This window comes from Canis lupus, chromosome 16 (genome assembly GCF_048164855.1).
Source record: "Canis lupus baileyi chromosome 16, mCanLup2.hap1, whole genome shotgun sequence".
NCBI lineage: Eukaryota > Metazoa > Chordata > Mammalia > Carnivora > Canidae > Canis > Canis lupus.
The window spans coordinates 20979459-21002291 of NC_132853.1; the positions used below are offsets into that span (position 1 = coordinate 20979459).

The following is a 22833-nucleotide window of genomic DNA, read 5'->3' on the forward strand; positions in this document are numbered from 1 at the left end:
TCAGGCCTGTAAACTGAGTTTCAAAGAAGGATTTTTCTCTCTCCAGCATGTCCCAGAATTAGTTCACAGATGAGGGCACATGCCTAGGAAGCAGCGGTGACACTCAGTGACCCCTCCTTAAAGTCCACCTGCTCGGATTTAGGTTGTCAGCAGATCATAAAGCAGCCTTCTATGAGGCTGGGGGTTGATCTGCTCCACTTGGGAGACACCCATGTCCTCCCCACCATTCTCTCCATTGTTGTTTCTTATGGGATTCTGTACCACCAGCCCCAGGCTCTCTACGGGGATGGAGAGGCTGCTGTTCAGGTGTGTAACTAGAAGTGGATTGTCTGGGCACTGAAGGCAATCTAGTGGCTGTTTGCTCAGACCTGGGCTTCTCTGCTAGGTTCCTGCTGTCCTGGGGATTCAGGACAAGCATCCTAGGGCAGGTTCGGGCATCCCCCCAAACCCAACTAGGGTTTGAACAAATGCTGGCTTAGTGACACAAGCCTCTTCTTGCCCATGGTTATCCTGGGGAATTATCAATCTGGCTGACTCAGAGGTGAGTGAGGATCCCCCTCTCTCTACTACCCTCTGAGAGTTGACTGTGCTCAGGGATCTGAGAGAGTCCTGATGTGTCTGGCTCTTCCTAGACTCCTGCCCCAAGCACTGGGATCTGGCTTAGTCTAGAGAAAAAGCTGGCCTCCTCCCCATATTGTCACCCATCATAGGTACTAGGCTTGACTTCTGGGCCCAGCAGATTCAGATACTTCTCCTCAACTGCCTAAAATGAATTTAGATAGAGGACCCAATAGGAAGAGAGCTATCAACATAGTTAACTACATTATGGTATGAACTGGGAATGGTAGACAGGGAGGAACCCGGGAAGACCTGTTTGATCAAAGTTCTCCATGCCCTACTATTTCAGTGGCCCACACATTTGCTTACTGAACATCTGCTCTTTTTCATCTTCCTGTGAATTTCATTCCTTCCTTTTATTTTATTTATTTAAAGATTTTTATTTATTCATGAGAGAGAAAGAGAGAGACAGAGACACAGGTAGAGGGAGAAGCACGCTCCATGCAGGGAACCCTACATGGGATTCCATCCCGATCCTGGGTCCCCAGGATCACGTCCTGGGCTGAAGGCAGCGCTAAACAGCTGAGCCACCGGGCTGCCTTCATTCCTTCCTTTTAAAGTCCCAGACTCCTATTCTCTTCTCTTCAGATCAGAAAGGTATATATACCTCATTTTGCTTGATTGTCTTTAGAATTTACATGTCTGTGTGGATTCCCCTTAAATATGAAATGAAATTTGATTTTTTTTTTCTTGTTGTTCTATCTCATGTCAACTGATTTATTTAGTCCAGTCAGAGGGACCTTGAAGGGGAGAGAAAATTTTCCTTCCCCAACAGAATAGATATGATATTGGGACAAAGTGGCTCTATCTGTTGTAGCCATAGCCAGGCCTATGACAACCTGCCCTGTTCTGATACCCAGGTCACTGGAAGAGTTAACAGTTTCTTGGTCTGAGTGGTTTGGGCTTTCATGCCAGGGAGGCTTGAGTCCACTCCCTGCCCTACCACTTATAAGTTGCAAGAGCTCAGGTAGGTTGCTTTACCCCTCTGAGTCTATTTTCTCCTACAAATATAATCATACTGAATTTTCGGGGTTGGGGAAAAGATCAAAGGAAATAGGCTTGTAACATGCCTAATCAGTGTCTGTACATAGTAGGTGCTCAACAAATGTTCACTCCTTATCTGGGCAGAGCACAAGCTAGCACCGACCTACCCAGAGGAAGCAAGCCTTTTTCCTCCTTCTCGCCCTCAGCACCATTTCCAACCTGCTGGCTTCTTCTAATATTGGGTTTAGTCTTCAATTTGGAAATCCTTGCTACGGCTTGGCCTTCAGACTGAATAGGGAGAGGCCATATGTAGGGTGCTTGAAATTTGAGGAGCAGTACAGAAACCATCCCTCTTTCGTTGGGGAAACCCTCTTGCATGCGGGTGTAGTGGAAGGAAGGGTATTGCCTATGCCTCACCTCCCACACTGGAGACAGACAGGGTGAGGTCCTACCCAGAACTCTGAATCTGGAAGGGAAAGTAAAGTTGAAGGGAGAGTCACAATCATTTTAGGGCAATTGCACCCAGCACCTGGAACCCCTGGAGTACCTGCCCATTTCCTAATCTGGGTCTTTTGTTTCCTGCTGATTCTGTGGGCACCTCCTGTCATTTCAACAAGTCCCCTTTCCACATGGGATAATTAGTTTCTATTGCTTGCAAGTAAGAATACTGAGTGTTTATCTCAGATAGGTCCAGGGAGACTTTAAGGGGCATTGGAATGGTAGTAGTTGCTAGAATGGTGGGAGAGAGGTGGCTAGTAAAGCCTTTGGCACAGCCTTAGTACGATCCTGTCCTCCCTGCAACTGGGTAGTGGGTGGTTAATTGGGGCATTTACATCATTTGTTTGTTTTGGTTTTGTAAGGGAGGAAAAATAACTTTTCCTCTACTCTTCTAGATTCTTGCTTAAGACCCCCATATAATAAAAAAAAATTGACAAGAGAAAAACAAACAGAAATTAACTAAAAAGTATACCTCCTGTACATATAGGATATACCCGGGAAAACTGAGTAACTCCCTGAAATGGGCCAAGCCACCACCTTAAATACCAGCTCCAGCTAAAGACAAAAGAAATGAGGAGTACCTGGGTGGCTTAGTCAGTTAAGCATTGGACTTTGGCTCAGCTTATAGTCTCAGGGTCCTGGGCATCAGGCCCCCTGATCAGCAGGGCTGATAGGATATACTTATCAACAAAAAGTCCATCTACCAGGAGCCAGATCCCTCCAACATCAAATGGGGTGATGCTGGTACTGAGTATGTTTGGAATCCACTGGGATCTTTACCACCACAAGGATGCTGGGGCTCACTTGAAGGAGCAAGAGGGTCATCATTTCTGCCCGTCTGCTGATGCCCCATGTTTCTGATGGGCAAGAACCATGAGAAGTATGACAACTCCCTCAAGATTGTCAGCAATGCCTCCTGCAACAACTGGTTGACTACTGTGGCCAAGGTCATCCATTACAACCTTGACACCATGGAGGGACTTGTGAACACAGTCTGTGCCATCACTGCCACCCAGAAGACCATGGATGGCTCCTCTGGGGAAGCTGTGGCATGATGACCAAGGGGCTGCCCAGAATATCATTCCTTTTTTTTTCTCAGAATATCATTCCTCCTTCTACTGGTGTCTCCAGGGCTGTAGGCAAAGTCATCCCTGAGCTGAATGGGAAAGCTCACTGGCATGGACTTCTATGTCCTCACCCACAGTGTGTTAGTCCATAGATCTGATCAACTGTCTAGAAAAAGCTGCCAAATACAATGACATCAAGAGGATGGTGAAGCTGGCATCAGAGGGCCCCTTCAAGGGTATTCTGAGGTTTGGTGAGGACCAGGTTGTTTCCTGTGACTTTAACAGTGATATCTACTCTTCCACCCTCAATGCTGGGGCTGGCACTGCCCTCAGTGACCACTGTATCAAGCTCATTTCCCAGGATGATGGTGAGTTTGGCTACAGCAAGAAATTGGTGGACCTTATGGTCTACATGGCCTCTAGACCATCAGCCCCAGGACCATCAGCCCCAGGGAGAGCTCAAGGAAGAGGGAGGCCCTCAGCTGCTGGGGAGTCCGTAACCCAACTCATTCCCCAACATACTGAGAATCTCCTGACCTCTACATAGTTTCCATCCTAGAACCCCTGAAGATGGGGAGAAGTTTGGGGAGCCTGACCTTGCCATGTGCCATCAAGTATATTGTCCCCAGCCAACAAACAAAACAACCAAAAAAAACCCCCAAACTAATGGAGATTTCCCTTATAAATGTATGTTTCTTTTACAAAAGGGCAATTTCTAGTTGGTTTTCAGAACTTCTCCTGTGTCTACTATTTCTTAAAAATATCAGCCTAGGGCAGCTCTGGTGGCGCAGCGGTTTAGTGCCTCCTGCAGCTGGGGGTGTGATCCTGGAGACCTGGGATTGAGTTCCACGTCCGGCTTCCTGCATGGAGCCTGCTTCTCCCTCTGCCTGTGTCTCTGCCCCCTCTCTCTCTCTGAATAAATAGATAAAGAAAAATAATCAGCCTAAATTAATTTTTATGCCAAAGAGGCATATTCTGGGGATGACAAATTCTGCTTCCCTTTGGTCTTTTCCACTTGTGTTATAAACTCCCCAAGGTTAAAGTTTTCTTTTCTATCTCTCCTACAGAGTCATAAAATCCTAGATCTGTGTTGGGACACAGAACAGGCCACCCCAAGATGGGCTGCTTTGGCATGAAGATTATTTTGAGTTAAAGAGGCACCTGGGTGGCTCAGTGTTTGAGTATCTGCCTTTGGCTCAGGGCATGATCTTGGGTCCTGGGGTTGAGTCCACATTGGGCTCCCCACAGGGAGCCTGCTTCTCCCTCTGCCTGTGTCTTTGCCTCTCTCTGTGTGTCTCACAGGAATAAATGAATAAAATATTTAAAAAGGTAATCAAAACTGAATGGATTCAGGAAAAGTTCTTTACCTCCCCCTCAACTGTCTAAATTTACATTGGAAAGGAGTGCCTGTACCAGGAAGAGAGCTATTAACAAATATTTCTTTTTACCTAAGAAACTGGTCTGCATAACAGGGCAAACTCTGTGTTGTAAGCATCTTCTCCCACTTTCCAGCTGATGGCCTTCCCCGCTTTGTACACCCAGACCCGACCCTTCTTACATAAGACATGCACAGGAGAATGACACCTGTACCCCCCATGCCACCTGTCTTTGGAATTTCATGTTTGTGTGGATTCCCCAGATACGGGAAACCACATTCGATTTTGTCCTGTTAATTTGTCTTGTGTAAATTTAATTCTTAGTCCAGCTAGAAGGATTCTGAACAGAGGAAAATTTCTTTCTCCCTGACATCTGAAAGAGACCACAAGAGATCATGTAGTTTAGCTTCTTTTCTTCTTCTTCTTTTTTAAATTCCAGTAGAATAAACATACAGTGTTATATTACAGATGATTCAGAGGCTACTTTTAGATAACCAACGTGAGCAATGGAAACCTGAGTGAGGTAGAAGGGCCCACAGTGACCACTGGGGTGAATACAGACAGGCCCATTAGGAGACCCACCTCCAGGCACCTGCGTGTCTCAGTCAGTTAAGCATCTGCCTTTGGCTCAGGTCTTGATCGGGGAGTCCTGGGATGGAGCCCGGGTTCAGGCTTCCTGCTCAGTGGACACCCTGCTTCTCCCTCTGACTTGGCTGCTCCCCCTGCCTGTGTTCACTCTCTCTCTCTGTGTTAGATAAGTAAAGAAAATCTCAAGAAAAAAAAAAATGAAGATCCACTTCAAAATAGCCATAGGCCCAGGGCGCCTGGGTGGCTCAGTTGGTTAAGTGTCCTACTCAATTTTGGCTTCAGGTCATGATCTCAGGGTCATGTGATGGAGACCTGAGTTGTGCTCCTGCTCAGCAGGGAGTCAGCTTGAAGAGTCTCTCCCTCTGCCCCACCCCCTCAAAGAAATGAATACATTAAAAAAAATAGCCATAAGCCCTAACTGACCAATGGGCTATTTATACCCACACAGAGGTACCAAAAAAAGGAAAATATCCTTGGTTCCCATACTTCCTCACCTTCCCCCTTAACTGCAGCCTCCACCGCAGTCCTGCTTGGGGTCTCTTGTGGTGTATTCAATAAACTTCTGTCTCTGTTCTGCCTGGATCCCCAGCTCCACCTGGTCGGGTTACCCCACATTCCTCAGTTTATTCTCCCTATTTAAGAGTCTGTTTTACGGTTTGTGTCTTTTTTTCTTTGTTCATTTTTGTTGTTTCTTAAATTCCATCTCTGCGTGAAATCATATATTTGTCTTTCTCTGACTTATTTCACTTAGCATTATGCCTCCTGTGTTGTGACAAATGTCAAGATTTCATCCCTTTTAGTGGCTGAGTAATATTCATATATATATGTGATATATATCACCTGAATATTTATACACACACACACACACACACATACCACAGCTTCTTTATCATGTGGTTTATCTTCTTATCTTACATCAAGGCTACCAAATGTCTAAACCACCCAAGACAAAAAAGCACTCCATTCTTCTCAGAGTATTTCCAAGAAATGGAAACACTTTTCCCCAATCACCCATTCTGTTGGTTCCTGCTTTGCTATAAGCCCATTTTGCTTAAACAGACTGAGCAGAAGGAATTTGGGACAGGCCCCTTCCCCACATGTGCCACTTTGGCATGTGGATTATTTTGAGGTGAAGGCAAATTGAGACCCTGTGGGCTCAAGAGAAATTTGTCCCTCCCTTAACCACACAGAAGAATCTAACTTGGAGGGTCTTTCCAGTATAAGGATTGTTAGTAAAGATAATTTTTTAAAAGATATATTTATTTTAGAGAGAGAGGTAGCACAAGCGGGAGGCAGAGCAGAGGGAAAGGGAGAAACAGAATGTCAAGAAGATGCCATGCTGAGCATGGAACTTGACATGGGGCTTGATCCCACAACCCTGACATCACAACCTGAGCCAAAACCAAAGTCAGACACCTAACTGACTGTACCACCCAGGTGCCACACAAAGATAAATTTTATTTGAATGATCCATCTGCATGGCCGGGCAAACATCTAATTACCAAACATCTCTTCTTCTTAGCATTCTGTGGATAATATTCCTTTCCTCTGAAATCCTGGGCCCCTATCCCCTTCTCCTTAGTTCAGAATGACATATATCTCATTTTGCCTGTCTTTGGAATTTCCATGACCATGTGGATTCCCTATATGTATTCTATTAAATTTGATTTTCTCCTAATAATGTCTTATGTCAATTTGATTCTTAGTCCAGCTAGAAGGACCCTTGAAGGGACAGGAATCCTTGCTCCCTGTCATAGCTTCTCCACGAAAGCACTCTAGAGGGTAGCAAAATCATCCCTCAGTTTTCCCTGTCCCTGTGTGTCAGTTGTGGGAAACCACAGCTGCTCATGCAGCAAGGCTCTTACCAAACAGGGAGCTGTGAATGCATACACAGGCAATGTATGTAGTGGGGAAGGTGATGGGCCAAGAGACCATGCCTGGGGACAGCAGCCACGTCTCACTTACTAATACTCCCAAATAATGTGGGCTGCATTTTGAGAGCTCTTATGAATTTCCTGGAGAAATAGGTAGGTATAAGTGAAATTCTTGATTTTTAAAAATGTGGGCAACTAGTTTGATTTTTTTTTTTTTTTAAACTGTAAATCAGAAAAAAAGCACCCTCCTCTGTGGGCTGCATGTGGCCTAGGGGTGACCAGTTTGCAGAGCCTGCACTAGGTTGCCCAGGACATAATGTGCATCCTTTGGTCACCAGTACTGACCTTAGATTGGTTGACTGGATCTCTGCCCTAAGCCCCAGGCCTTAGCTTGAAGGCCAAGGGGGAATGACCATCCAGCTCATGCCTCCTTCTAGACCAGGCTCACTGGACTCTGGAAAAAAGAGTCTGTCCTCAGAGCCCCAGCCTGTTTCCTTCCAGAGCCTGTGGGGACCTCCATCCTTCCAAGGAAGCCCATAACCCTGGGTGTGGGCATCTTTATGCCTGACAGATGGCCAAAGGATGGCTGTTTGCTAAGTGAGGGCTGTGGAAGGGTAACGTGAGTTCCCTTTGGTCCCTCGAGTAGAGTGCAAACCGCAGGGGCAGGACAGCCAGCCGGGGGCCTGTGTTTCATGCTTGTCTCTGGCACAGCCAGGGCTTGGGGTGGGCCTGCGCGATGAGGCCGTCCTGAGAGCTCCCGCGCCCCGGCTCCGCAGGTACCGTGGGCCCCGCACTCCTCAATGCGTTGCGCGCACCGCGTCCTTGACCCTTGCATCAGCTCTCAGCATGCCTGCGAGTGGTGGCCCCACGGTACCGATGAGGAAGCCGAGGCACAGAGACATGAAAGGAGTCGTCCTCAGCTCGTGAGAGGCAGAAGTGGGGTTGAAACCACGGCGGGATCCGCAGCGCCCCCGGCCGGCCGGCGCCAGGGCTGGGGGTGGCCGGGACCCCGCGGCCTCCCTCCCCGAGGCCTGGGGTTGGCTGGGGGGGCTGGGGGGGAGCGCCTCCTGGCTGGCGGGGTGAGGGCCTCCCTGCAGCCGGGCCTCCCGCGGCCCCAGCCCCCCGCCCCCCGCCCGCCCCGGGCCCGGCGGGGACGGCGGCGCCTGGCAGCGGGGGATTTGGCTGCGCGGCGGATCCCCCTCCCCCGGGGCTTTATCTGGACTCCTCGGGCCGGCCCAGCCTCTTCCCGGCATGCCCCGCTGCGGGGCCGCCCGCCCGTCCCGCGCCCGGACTCTGCCATCGGGGGCGCCGGCGGCCGGAGCGCCCCGGGTGCGTCCTGCGGCCGCCGCCTGAGGTGGGTGGGCCTCGCCGAGCCCTGGCGCCGCGGGAGCTGGGGGGTGCGGGCGCGCGGGGCCGGGGCACGTCGGGGCCGCAGCCGGGGCGGGGGAGCCCGTCGGCCCTCGGTGGGGGTCGCGCCTCCGACCCGGGGGGGGGGGCGGGCAGCGGGCGAGGAGGGAGGGACTTGGGGCTGCTTCATCCCGGCGGACGTGGGGCGCGGGGGGCGCGGGGGGCGGCGGGGAGCCCCACGCACCCCTCCCGCGGAAACCCAGACCTCCCCGCGCTCTGCAAAGGCAGAGACTGAACCTCGCCCCGAGCCCCTCGGAGGAGAATGAATGCACGGAGGAGGGAAACACGCAGACACGCCCGCGGCAAGTCAGGGAGGGAGAGAGGAAGCTCGGGGAAAGCGGGTGCCCCGGGCACAGCCGGAACAGAGCGGGTGGTCTCGGAGGCCGCGGCGCGGGGGAGGGGAAGGGAGCCGCCGCCGAGGGGGAGGGTGTCGGGGCGGAAGATGGAGACAAAGGGCTGGAGGAGTTGCCCTTTAGGAGGCACAGTGCCGAGAGACACACATCGGGAGAAACTGAGGCAGACCCCGAGAATTAGCTCCTGCCTCCCGCGGTGCGTCCCCCCCCCCCCCCCGTAGATACGGAAATGAAAGACACAGACCTACCCAGCCTTCTGCCCTCCCGAGGAAGTGAGCTCCAGGGGGTAGAGGAGCTCCTCCGTGAGACCTTTGAGAAAGGCTCCTTGGCCCTTTGAGCCAGCCGAGTGTGCATCTAGTCCACCTGGCAGGCTCCTACTCATCCTTCAAAACCAGCTCAAATATCACCTGCCTGTAAGGAGGGCTTTCCCTAGAAAATGCCATGCAAGCGCAATTACCTCTTGTCTGTGTACCCTGTCGTGCGGCATAGACACGGAGTGGAGCTGGGGGAGAGGGCCACAAACGGCAAACATTTGTCCACTTGTCCACCTCTTCCTCCCTCCTCAAGATTTGGAGTCCGTGCCTTACTTATCTCCAGTCTTCGGAATCCTGCCTAGTGCTTGGTGTCTAGCAGATGAACAATAAATACTTATCGAATGGGACACCCGGGTGGCACAGCGGTTTGGCGCCTGCCTTCGGCCAGGGGCATGATCCTGGGGTCCCGGGATGGAGTCCCACACCGGGCTCCCTGCGTGGAGCCTGCTTCTCCCTCTGCCTGTGCCTCTGCCTCTCTTTCTCTGTGTCTCTCATGAATAAATAAATAAAATCTTAAAAAAAAAAATGCTTATCGAATGATAACCAGGAACATGTGGACCCTAGGAGACATGTAGTATAAAATAAGTCCTGCATCATCCTGGGGTCATAGGAACTAGATCAAAACCCCTCTTCCTCAGGTGGAGAAATTAAAGCCCAGACTGGGGAAGAGACTTGCTCAAAGGCACACAAGTAGGAGACTGCAATGAACACGTACTTCTCGGAGGTGCCCTTGTTCTTCTGCTTGAGTCTAAAATAGGTGTGAAAGAACATCCTCATCGAAAACAGTCAATAGCCAAAGGACACTTTAACATCAGTTATGAGTTTCCAAAACTGAAACTGACCATCAAATCCCTTTGCAGAATTTTTAGAACCTTCTTCCCTCTGTAGGAAGACAAAGGGAGGTGAATGCCCATCTCGGTTTCGGTAGATGGGTTCTGCTTTCTGACCACAGAAACCCCAACAAATTACTTAACCTCTGTGAACCTCAGTTTTCTCGACTGTAAAATGGGGGGTACTAATACCTATCACAGGATTGTGAGAAGAGTTAACATACAAAGTGCCTGGCACAGAGTAGATTCGAGTAAACACAATCCTGCCCTTCTTAGGAGAATATTCTTTCATGCACTTGGTGGAGGTGTGAAACAATAGGGCTAGTTAAACTGCTTCCTTTTGTCTAGATTTAAAAAGCCATCCGGGTTCGGCAGGTGGCAAACTCTTAACTTACAAAAGGCAAATTTGGGGCAGGACATAAAATGCATCTTGATTCTGTTCAGGCTTTCAGGTCTCTGCAGGTGACTTGGGGGAACCTGGCTCTCTGTGCTTCCCCCCCCCCCCCGCCCCCCACACACACAGCAGGTAAGACCCCCCCCCCTACTGCCCCACTCTCTTTTTTTTTTTTTTTTTTTAAACATTTTTTAAATTTATTTATGATAGGCGCACAGTGAGAGAGAGAGGCAGAGACACAGGCAGAGGGAGAAGCAGGCTCCATGCACCGGGAGCCCGATGTGGGATTCGATCCCGGGTCTCCAGGATCGCGCCCTGGGCCAAAGGCAGGCGCCAAACCGCTGCGCCACCCAGGGATCCCCTGCCCCACTCTCTTTACCAAGGTCTGCTCTGTCCTTTTGTCTTCTAAGATTTAGCCCATGCTGAGGATGTGACGGGAACGGAGAGAGCCACCCTGAAGCATGGAGACTGTGGTGATTGTCGCCATAGGTGTGCTGGCCACCATCTTCCTGGCCTCGTTTGCAGCCTTGGTGGTGGTTTGCAGGCAGCGCTACTGCCGGCCTCGAGACCTGTTGCAGCGCTATGATTCCAAGTGAGTGGGTCCAAGGAGGGCCAGGAGGGGAAGTGGGCTCTGCCGGGGGCTCCAGCAACAGAAAAAGAGAGGAGCCCAAGAAGTTCTGTACTGGGCAACTCTCACTCAGCTTTTTGTGTCTAAAATGGTACTTTCGGGGTGCCTGGGTGGCTCAGTGGTTGAGCATCTGCCTTCAGCTCAGGATGTGATCCTGGGGTCCTGGGATCAAGAGCCACATGGGGCTCCCCACAGGGAGCCTACTTCTCCCTCTGCCTACATCTCTGCCTCTCTCTGTGTCTCTCATGAGTAAATAAATAAAATCTTAAAAAAAAAATAAAAAAGAAATAAAACGATGCTTTCAGAGAGAGAGATCTTGGAGCTTGAGCAATGTCCTGAGCCTTCTCTGACTCTGAGACTGCACTAAGGGTAAAGTGGCCTGAACTGTTCACCTAGCACAAAGGTGTGGCCATCTAACCGGAACTAGCCACTTCACCTGGCATTTGAATAAGCCCAACCTCTTTCCAGCCAAACTCCTAGGAATGGAAATCCTAGGCCTGTACTCCAACCACACACGTGGAAGCAGCAGATACTCAATTTTGTGAAATCCCAGCATGGCACTCTCTCTTTCTTTGCACAGATTTCTTCATGATGCATTTTATGCACAACAGATTTTATGAACAAGATCCTATTTTCCATTTAAGGATGTTTTACTTGATAGACTTGTAAGGGACATGGCAATTAACCCTTAGTTCCTCTTATCCCTCTATCTGAATCCTATCAGCGTCTCTGTCAAGTGGTGAATAATTTGTAAATGGCTGTTTATATGACCCAGAAAAGCTATGCTATTAAATAGCAGGTTATGGCATCTTATATTGTAAAGAACCCCGTTGTAAAGTAGGTGTTGTTGCTTCTCCCACTTCTCCACTAGAAGGAGGAGGGAATGGAGTTGATGTGGGCAGACGAGGGCCTTTCCTGAGAGTGATTCTCCAGACGAGGTAGGTTTGGATAATAGGAACTTCAGCTTCTCTGTATAAGGTAGGCTTGAAGGGAAAATAAGTTATTTGTTGTTGTTTTAAGTAGGCTCCATGGTGGGCATGGGGCCCAACGTGGGACTTGAACTCACCACCCTGAGATCAAGAGTTGAGCTGAGATCAAGAGTCAGATGCTTAACCAGCTGAGCCACCTAGTCACCCCAAAGGGAAAAGAAGTTTGAAAAGGATGCTATTTTGTGCAGAAGGAATAGCCCTGTCTAATACATATCTATATTTATGGTTATGCCTCTGCTATTTCTCTTAGCAGCTCATCTCGTTCTGCTTCACTTCTCTTCTTAAGCACTGCTACCTGCCTCCTTGACTCACCTCTAGCCGTGTGTCCAGCCTGCACCTGCCGTACCTAGGGTTAGGTTTGGATCCAGGACAAGAGGTCAATGCTTTAACTTACTAACTTCCTACACTCTGTTGGGGGATATGTGGGGCCTCAGTGAGGAGAGGTTCAGCAACAGTCACCCATCATGAAACCACTCTCCTGGGCTTTTCCTTCCAGGCCCATTGTGGACCTCATTGGTGCCATGGAGACCCAGTCGGAGCCATCCGAGTTAGAACTGGACGATGTGGTCATCACCAATCCCCACATCGAAGCCATTCTAGAGAATGAAGACTGGATTGAAGATGCCTCGTAAGGCCTTTGGGACTGTTTGCTTCCTGCAGTCCCCCTAGGATGGCAAATGGGGCTTCTGGGTGCTCTTCTCTGGCTTCCTTTGCCACGGCACTACTAGGCGTCTAGGAGCACTGTGCCAACTGATCTTTTTTTCCCTGCCTGCAGTATGGGAGGCAGGGGATCAGATTATGATATGACAGTGTTTGTCTCCTTCCTCCCCCATTTAGTAGACCTTAATACCAAAGCCCATAGATGTATGGCAAAGGTTGTTACAAAATCACCCTGATGTGCTTGGATTATCCTTAGGGTGCCTGTAAATTTGACACTCAGTCTCCAGAGATGAAGCCTTTGTCTTCAGGGTCCTTCAGGGATCTCTCCACCCAGCAGGACCCTCTACATGTTGGGCTCCATCCAGCAGGAGCCTCTACATGGGTCCATGTTCTTATTGTTCATGGGCAGATGTGGGGGGGGGGGCATTATGTGTAGGACCCTGGGCCAGTTACTGCAGATATTAAACCAGTGAGAGGGACAGAATTCTACTAAATACAGTATCTCCGAAGCCATAGCATGTCTCTGCACGGTGCCGTGGACACACAGAGTTGGCAATCTCTAGAGCTGCCCGGGATGGGGAGGTGGGAGTGGCTTTCATGAAGTCTACCACAGAGTGGGTGCCTTTACACCTGAGTCTTGGAAGATGAGGTATTCACCAGGCTGAGAGTAAGGGGGAAGGACACATGAGCTGGAGGGAACAGTGTCAGAAGCTCAGAGTTCTAAGAAAGCATGTCTTGACAGGTGAGTACCACCTGGAAGAGTCAGCTGGATGTGGGAGGGGGGAAAGTAAAGGAAAGAAGGTGCCTCCTGACATAGCTTGTGGACTTGTCCAGTTTAATCTGGAGGCATTCCTGCTCTCGGTGGTGTCCAGGTGGGTCAGCGCTAGATCAGGGGCAGAGCTGGCAACAGGAGCGAGCTGGACCTTGGCAGGGAAGCACTGACAAATTCTTCCTGTCTCCCCAGAGGTCTCATGTCCCACTGCATTGCCATCTTGAAGGTAATACTTTTTGATTTCCTATGACATAATGCGGGGGTGGGGGTGTGTGTCATCAAAGCACCCTTGTACACAGACTGTTGAAAGCGATCTTTCTAGGAAGGGCACTGAACCCATGCGAGAGGCCTTTTTAAAAACGTGCCTGACACTTGAAATTTCTGCTGTTTCTACTCCCTCCTGCATGGCCTGTTATACTTTGGTGCTCTCATGACCCTCTCAAAGGTTTTATTTTTACCTGGTCCTCCTAATATGGTGACCACATAGGTGGTCACCGACTGGGGAGGTCTCTGTGGCTGCTGAGGGGGAGCGGGGCTCCGCACCTTTTCCTTGGGCCCTTTCTTTCATTAATAGAGCTTGGCCCTTTGTTCAATGAGTCAAGTTCCGTGTCTGGATTTCTCCTGTTGCTAGAAAGTCCTTTACTGGTCCTCTCTGGCTGGGACAGTAATTAGCCGAATGAGACAATCGGTGTTGAAAAATCCAAACTGTGAACACTTGAAGGCAGACTGTTTTTCTTCTTCTAAATCCTGCCGCCTCCATGATTGGGTGGAAAAATTGCATCCGATTTGCATTTTTGCTAGATTTTGTGGTTTGGGGTAATTTTTATAATTTTATCATTTGTTTTTCAATTCTTGCCTGATAGAATAATAATAGTAGTGAAATATTGGTCAATTGCAGATATTATTGAGTTCTTCATCTCAGTAACCTAGGAAACTACAAATTTATCTTTTTGTCCAGAAAGACAGTTTTATCTTTTCTTCAATGTCATTCAATACAACATATTAAAAAGTCTCTCGGGGTGCCTGGGTAGCTCAGTCAGTTGAGGGTCTGACTCTTGATCTCAGCTCAGGTCTTGATCTCAAGTTTGTGAGTTCAAGCCCCACATTGGGCTCCAGGCTGAGTGTGGGACCTACTTAACTAAACAAACACACAAATAAAAATAAAAGCTAAGAAGTCTTTCATCCCACCTCTCCTTTAGCTGCCTCTCTTGGGAGGCAAAGGAGTTGCCTAGTAGGAAATTGTTGCCATAGAGTCCGGGATTACTTAATTTCAAGAAGCTCTTTTGGTGTAGGTATGGTTTCAGATAGATAGGTCTAATGACCAGAGCAATAATGCCATATTCCACTTCCAACTCCCAACAAGGATGTGTTCCAGCGCTGGGTTTTGGCCCTGCCCTTGCCTATTGGAGGGAGAGGGTAAATTACATGAGGGGAAGGATAAGTCAGCAGGAAGGAGTCCTACTGGATTGGAACCAATAGCCCATCCTGAGAGTCTGCCATCAAAGGAGAGACCCTGGGATCTGACGTCCCTATTGCTTGGCCACTGCCCTTGAGTCCCTGTGGCTTCAGCTCTCTCTTGGCCTTCTTTCTGGCCTCCTTTCCAGCACCAAGTTAAAGCAGGGCATAGAACTTATTTGCCAGGGATGGAAGCACATCCAGGTTCTAACATTGGGGGGTGGGGTGTGTGGAAGGGGAGAAACCAAACTTTTGGGGTGATCAGCTCTGTTGATGGAGGATGACAAAGGCCTTGTGTTGTAGTCTTGCCTTTTTCCTGCTTTTTTCGAAGACCCTTTCACCATCATCCTGTTGACAAACTTACCAAATTACTCTAGAAAATTGTTGAACTAAGTGCCAGTTCTGGAGGTTATGCTTCAAGGGAACAGTTGCCCCTTGTCCAGCTGTTTCTGAGGGTGCCCCACTGGAGAGATTTTGCCTTCTGGAAGACTAAACTGTGAGGTGAAAGGATAGAAAGAAAAAGTAGGTTTTTCTCCCAAACGAGAAGGTGAAGTTAGAGCACATGATTTTTCTTAGACAGATTATTTCAGCTTAGACTTCTCTAAGCCGAAACCCTGATCCTGATCTGAGGTTCCCACCTCCTCCCCTCACCCGGCCACATTCTTGGCTTTTGCCTCTTCCACCCCTCATCTCTGTGTGCTTTTCACTTCAGCTCGCTCACTAGGTTAGGGGCTCCTGGGTGTGGGATGGAACCCCAGGCAGGAGTCATGTTTGTTTGTGGGTGTGGCAGGTGCTCTTGGGGAACCAGGGCACCCCTTATCACCTCTCTCCTCCCTGCGGTGTTAGATATGTCACACTCTGACAGAAAAACTTGTTGCCATGACAATGGGCTCCGGGGCCAAGATGAAGACTTCAGCCAGTGTCGGTGACATCATCGTGGTGGCCAAGCGGATCAGCCCGAGGTGAGCTGGTGGGCCTTGGGGTCCCCACACTCCAGAAGGGACAGGAAGCTGAGGGGGCAGAAACTGCATAGCCAACTTTAATTACTTGTATCCCAGACATTTTTTTTAAGCTTTAATTTATTTATTCATGAGAGACACAGAGAGAGACAGAGACATAGGCAGAGGGAGAAACAGGCTCCATGCAGGGAGCCCGATGCGGGACTCGATCCCCAGACCTGAGATCACTCCCTGAGCCGAAGGCAGATGCTCAACTGCTGAGCCACCCAGGCGTCCCTGTATTTATAGAGCATCTGGGAGGGTTTAGATACTAAGAGACCAAGCCAAGGTGGTCTCACACAGTTCCCCCCCCCCCCACCTCCCACAGGCCCCCTCTGGTCTGCTTTTTGGGGAATTCTAGCATGAGACTAGTGCTGAATCTTCTAATCCATTCTGCAGATCCTACTGTGGCTGCTTCCTCTCAGCCCCATACCATCTAGGGCCACCTTCCTTCCCTCCTTCCCAGGCTATGGGCCAGTAAGCACATTTCCCACTGGTGTCCACACCCCTATTTGCAGTGGCCTGCTGGCTATGCCCTGCCCAGCCCTATTTATACTCCTTGCCACTTCCCTGTCACCCACTTATCCAGCCATAGCCCAGCCAGTGTCCTCCAGGACTGGGTGGGGGAGGGAGGCAAAGCCATACTTCATTCAGATCTCCCAAATTCCAGGCTGTCTGCAAAATCCCATGTAGGAGGCAACCAGCAGGATTGCAGTCAACAACTACACCCCCTCATTTTGGGCTTGACTTTGTGGAAAAATATAAAGCCCTTTTCTTAGGGAGAAGGGTGGTACTGAGTTTGTGCTGCCATCTGGTGACCGGTATGTGGATGTGCCTGAGTCGAGAGTTGCCCTCCTCCAGGATGGACTTCTTAATTAGCCAGGCAGCCTTACTGTCAGGACCATGCCTCCACGTCCCTGGTGGGAGTGTTGGCATCCCTGTGAGTTCCAGGGGCTCTCGATCTCTTGGTTGCATGGCCTCAGGTAGATCACGAGGAACCAGCCCTCTGAAGGAATATGAAAGAGTTGGTGCACTTGAACTCTGTCCAGGGAGTTCAGTGAGTTGAGAAAGTGGGAGGGAGATAATCCGGGCTGGGTGAGGGAGGCAGGGAACTCAGCCCAGAACAGTTCTTGGCTTTCTCTGGAGCTGTCTCGGGTGGGTGTAGCTACAGGACTTGTATCAGCCGGGCTGGAGGATCCTCCTGCCCAGGCTCCAGACAAGCACCAGGCATTCCTCTAGCCACCCATTGTTGGTAGAGACTCTGCACCGCTTGTATCTGCTGGGCCTTCATCATACTTCCAGGCCCTGCTAAGAGCCACCTTGGGGTTGGTGAAGTTCATAACTGGTTGTAAGGAGGGGTAGGAGGAGGAAAGAGGTTGAGATTTCTGGGGAGGAACGAAGTCCTCCGTGATGAGGATTAGCCCTGCTCTGAGAGGGAGGGTTTAGCACTGCTCAGAGGGCACACCTAACCTGGTGCCCTCTGGCCCGTCCTACCAAGCCCCTTGGACTACTTCCTGAATGTTTCCTGCCATAATTCAGTCAGTGTCCTTGCTTTATCTTTTTGCCTTTACACTTTTTTCTCCTTCTGGCTGTTTTTTTGTCACCATTGTTTTTCTTGCTCTATTTATTCCACATAGTGTGTTGATAGAATATTAGTTTTGAGATGAGTGGCTTCAGCTTCAGGGCACTACAGAGAAAGGGACCAGCAAAAATAGCAGCCCATGTTCCTCAGCATGTCCTCATCAGCCCCTCAGCCCTGAGACAAGAACATTGGAGAGCATCTATTTTCAAGTGCTTTTTCAAATCAAACAATACATCATTATTCTTTCTTCCTGACTATCAAGTGGTCCAGGAGCAAGGATTTGGATGAAAATCTTGAACCATGCAAATCAGAATGAACAGTAGTTCCTTTCTGAACTTGGTTTTAGGGCAGCCTGGGTGGCTCAGCAGTTTAGCGTCGCCTTCCGCCCAGGGCGTGATCCTGGAGACCCGGGATCGAGTCCCACGTCAAGCTCCCTGCATGGAGCCTGCTTCTCCCTCTGCCTGTCTCTCTGCTGCTCTCTCTCTCTCTGTCTCTCATGAATAAATAACTAAAATCTTGAACTCAGTTTAAAAAAAAATAAACACAAATTGTACCCTAATGTAAAAGAGGAAATCCAATGGAGCAGTTTGAACCCAAATTAAATTTGTAGGGCTTTTTTTTTTTTAAGCATTCTATATAAGTATGTTGCACTATTTTTTAAACACAACAGTAATACTTATAAAAGTCAAAACATTGCAGAAATAGATTATCTGGAAAGTGAAGGAACCCCTAATTCCCCCTCATCCCAATCCCTGGAGATGATACTAGTGAATGGTGAGTGTTTCTGCATGCTATCCTGCTCCTGCATGCTTATTTATTTTCATGCAAACGGATCGCTCGAACTTTATATAGTGTTCGGCAGCTTGCCTATTTAATTTAGTAGTGTATCTTGAACACCATTCCAGATTGTGTGAACTTATACTTTTTAAACTATGGAGAATTAAAACCAGAAAACAAAATATTCTTTAAGCTGAACCAGAAGTCTTTCTGTTTCAGTCTGTCTAAGGATGTAAAAGCAGTTAGAGAAAGAATCGCCAAAGGTTGGGGCTTGAATATCAGGAGAGAAGAATTGGGACAAGGAAAGATAGGAAGGGAAGAAGGAGAAGAGGACAGAAGGAAAGCAAGGTACTGAAAACCTTTTGCCTCCCCACAGAGTGGATGATGTGGTGAGATCGATGTACCCTCCGTTGGATCCCAAGCTCCTGGATGCCCGGTGAGCAGGGTGGGGGCCTTTTGGCTTAGACTGGAAGCTCATTGTTTTATCACATCTGTGAGGTCCACATTTGTCGTGGAGAGGGCTGTTTTGCTGGGCTCCCAGGGCTGCCTGGCCTTTGGGCACCAAAGATTTTGAATTTTTATAACTAAACGTCTGGCCTATATGCACTTTCCTTCCTTCCCTTTCCCCCATGGGCTACCCTGCTCTTTGGATCCCGGAAGCAGACACACCCTAGCTGTGAGTGCTGCCCAGTAGGTGGGTGGGGCAGGTGGTAAGCAGGGCAAGGGGAAGGGAAGGGACCAGTCAGCTCAAGCTGTGCTCACCTTCCTTGGACATACCCAAGACCCCCTTGCGTGATCCTCCCCTAGTACACCGAGCACACTTAGGCTTTTGAAATTAGATTCCTCCACCACATGCAAACCCATTAAAAAAAACCAGATTCTTTTGTCTCTTGGACTTACATGACCATTTCATAGAGCTGTTGTGTGATGATTGCCAGATAGACAGGGGCTCCCAGTGCTTCGGTGCTTCCAGTCAGACAGTCCTGCTCCTATTACTGTCCAGTTGTGTCCACAGGCTAGTACTGGTGTAATACGTTCCCAAATGCATCATGCACACTCACTATATAAATGATACTCTACAGTGAATCTCCCCATACTGGGAAAAAACTCCACTCCTCCTTAATTTGGTTTTCAATTACATTTTGTTTTTAGAGTGGTATAAACCAGCCCAGGGCCTCATTGATTCAAAATCCACAAGGGATGCCCCAGGCAGGGCATATCTAGGCTTCCGGTCTATAAGTGGACAGCAGTTGGGGATGTGCTCATCCAATTGATTAGATCTGAATTGTCCTGCAAAATGCTCATCTGGGAGACGTTAATAGGTGGGCTGCAGAAAATAGGCTCGACAGTCTTAAATATGTCAGTGAGCCACCACACTGCTGTGTTCTTTCCTCAGAGCTTTGTCATGCACGTTAAAGGCTCAGAGAAGGCTTCACTTATCCCTGATTACACCAGCCATTCCCAGATTGATTTGAGCATGGGATCATCCTTAAATTACTCCCCAGCCTCCTAGGGAAGGGCCTCCAGTTTAGAGAACTCCAGATTAGAGCCTGTCTCCGTGGGCTTTGGCGCAAAATCGCTCATTTCCCGGGGAAACTGATCCTGTTACTTTTTCTAGGACAACTGCTCTGTTGTTGTCGGTCAGCCATCTCGCGCTGGTGACTCGGAATGCCTGCCACCTGGCCGGGGGCCTGGACTGGATCGACCAGTCGCTGTCAGCTGCCGAGGAGCACTTGGAAGTCCTTCGAGAAGCAGCCCTGGCTTCTGAGACAGATAAAGGCCTCCCGGGCCCTGAAGGTTTCCTGCAGGAGCAGTCGGCCATTTAGTGCCTGCTGTGGTCCCCGGAGTGGCTCCGAGTGGAGCCTCTGCTCCCCCCCAGCCCCCAGCCCTCCTTCATCCACCCCTCCCACTCCGTCCCCCCACCGCCCCACCATTAGTTATGCTCTGTGGCTCAGGAGTCCTGCTGTTTGGGCAGAGCTGATGCCTCTGCTGCAGTTGCCAGCGATGGCTGGTGAGTGGCAGTCTAACACTGCAGTTACACGAGCTGGTGCTCACTCTCTGTGCAGCAGAGCTCTGGAAACCCGTGGAGCGGCTGCTTGATTGAGCTCACCTAGCGTTTTCAAGAAAAGTGAGCCACCGTCTGAAACTCACAAGGTCTTGCATGAAAATCAGAGATTCTGGCTTCTTATAGACAATCAGAAGATAAGGCCACTCTGATATGCATTTTCAGAAGACAATCAGCTGGAACTCAGTAGGTGTTGTCTCTTGACAGGGCTTGTACCCTTTCACCTAGTCCCTTTTCATTGATTTGTGGTGTCTGCCTGGTCCCCGAGGCATCTGAGGCCCTCTTCCCCTTTGAAACCTTCTCCCCAGGTTTGGCTTTGCCAGACCGCAGGGTGGATTCTTCTGTCTTCTGTCGCTGGGCCTGCAATTCTGTCTCCTTTCCACTAGGAGGACAGTAAACATACACTTAGATTTCTGTCTAGTTGAATGCTCCTTGAGTCCAGTTCCAACGTATGTGGTGTGCTGGGACGTCTTTGAGGGCCAAGGATGGAAGAAGAGAGCCTCAGAATCCTGTGGATACCTTGTGTGTGTGACTCAAAAAGAGATATTTAAAGACCCTTCAGAGTTTAGGCAGAAGTATCACCATAAAGTCGTTTCCACATGAGCAATGATATCCATGAAGGATGTGTTCCTCTTTCTCTTGATATCTGTTTGTTTTGCAAGTTTTGAAAGATGAGGGCCATTTATATGACTGGAGATCTTTGTGGGACCCAGAATCACAATGGCATAATCAGGACGTATATCCAAATTATGTGATTGCCATCATAGGTGTATAGGAGAGACTGAAGTACTTTGCTTCCTCCCAGGACCTCAGAGCCAACCTTTCATTCAGGTGAGGGCTCTGGCTTGGGGGCTGCTGTGGTTCATATGCTGTGCTGTTTAGCATGTTCAGATGCTGTGTCCGGTCCCATTTCATTTTCTCTGTCCTGACTCAGCAGCGGATGTATCAGTCTTATTCTAGAGACCCAGGAACCCATATTCTCAAGTCCAAGACTGGGGCCTCATTTGTCACTGAAATGTGCCATTGGGCACAGTCCATTCTCTCCTGGAAAGCAGGATGCTTCTGACCAGCACGTTGTATATCATTCCCACCTGAGAAGTGGAGTCAGGAGCGGAAAGCTGGAGTTAGCTCCCATTGGACTGATGGATGGATTCCTGATTACCGGGGTGCCTTATTGGGTTGTCCATTCCCATCAGCTCTGACCCTCTGCTAAGTGTAGCTAACTTTCTCATCCTACTGGTAGGCTGTGAATGGGAAATGTCCACAAAGCTGCTTGGACTTTTCCATTTGTGGCCTCTGCAGGGAGACATCCACAGTCCTCCTGTTTTTTTGTTTTGTTTTGTTTTGTTTTCTCTTTCTTTCAAAACCTGCATTCCTAGCCAGATTGGAAACAACTTTCTATTAGGGTTGCAATGGTTGTCACAGTTGTAAATGCCTCTTCATTTTAACCTGGATCAGAGCTCTAAGCCTGAGAGGCAGCTGCAAGTTGGCATGTTGGGGTGAAGTTTGCCAGCATCCCTGGAGCCACACCCAAGGTCACTTCCCTTCTGGGAGCCCTGGTCAGTCCCAGTGCCTTCCTGAAGCCCTGGGTTGCTGCAGGGAAGTGTCTGCTAGACTGTGGGATCTCTTATTCTGCTGCTGGGTAGGTTTTCTTTTGTCTCCAGCTGAGGACAAATAAGTCTCTGGATAAGGTAGGTGTTGGCTGAGGGGAAAGCACCGTCTGGAGGAGGAGGCAACCCTACTCCTCTTGGCCCTTTGAGAGTTGGCTGAAGTTACCTTCTCCCTCAAGAGGGCCTGGTTGGTGAGCACAGGGGATCCAGCCAGGCATGGTTCCCAGAGGATGCACACATCCAGGTCCCTAGATCATTGGTGTTTTTGTTTATGGTGGTAGATCTTCCATGACATGCTCCCCCTCCTACCTTGACTCAAATTCTGAATGAAGAAGGAATTACTCAGAGATAGAAATTGAGTATGAAAAGAATAAAATCTTTGAAATCAAACAGAATTAGGTTCAAATTTGGGCTCAGTCATTTACTGTATAAGCTTGGACAAGTTACTTAACCTCTAGTCCATAGCTCTCTTATTTATAAAATCAAGGCTTACTTACTACCTCATTGGATGGGTATGTCAATCAAATGAAGTGGTATATGTGAAATGTCCAGTTATGGGCCTTGTACTAATTAGCCAATATTAATGCTTCTTCCCCCCAGGTCCCCCCTCGACCCCATCCTGAGGCATGTGACCCAAATGGTGGCAAGTACCTCAGTTACCATGGCTCTGTCTGAGCAGTGGTTTCTGTTCATAAGCTCTGGAACTGAGTGGCCAAAATTCTGGAATCACTGCAGTAGGGAGAGCGGCCCAGCCCTCTCCCTGCCCTACCCCAAGTATGTTCACATGAAGACAGTCAAAACTCTTGGCCTCTTATCGGTGTTCCCAGGGTTGATTACTCAAGCTCACATTCTCCAGAACATGGCCCAGGGAGCCTCCTCCAGCTTGTGAAATCTTCCAGTCGGAGCACGTGTTCTGGCATCCAGCTTACGGGGTGCTTACCTTGACCTGCCCCATTCCATAGTTTCTTCTTTCCAGAGATGAATCTGTGTGCCC

General features: G+C 49.3%; 1 protein-coding gene and 1 pseudogene across 2 annotated transcripts; both read left to right on the plus strand.

Moving 5' to 3' along the window:
- Nucleotides 1-2838: 2838 nt before the first annotated feature.
- On the plus strand, nt 2839-3714 carry LOC140605648 (glyceraldehyde-3-phosphate dehydrogenase pseudogene; annotated as a pseudogene).
- A 4488-nt stretch (nt 3715-8202) lies between these two features.
- TMEM98 (transmembrane protein 98) lies at nt 8203-22234 on the plus strand. 2 transcript variants are annotated; one of them, XM_072779477.1, is made up of 8 exons: nt 8275-8359; nt 10714-10895; nt 11803-11869; nt 12417-12548; nt 13545-13578; nt 15654-15769; nt 18541-18600; nt 19783-22234. In XM_072779477.1, the coding sequence occupies exons 2-8, from the start codon at nt 10886-10888 to the stop codon at nt 19988-19990; spliced, it is 627 nt and encodes a 208-aa protein (XP_072635578.1). In that variant the 5' UTR covers nt 8275-8359; nt 10714-10885; the 3' UTR covers nt 19991-22234. The 2 variants fall into 2 exon arrangements, with proteins under 2 accessions (XP_072635577.1, XP_072635578.1); XM_072779476.1 differs by lacking the exon at nt 11803-11869 and having other exon boundaries at nt 8203-8359.
- Nucleotides 22235-22833: the final 599 nt, after the last annotated feature.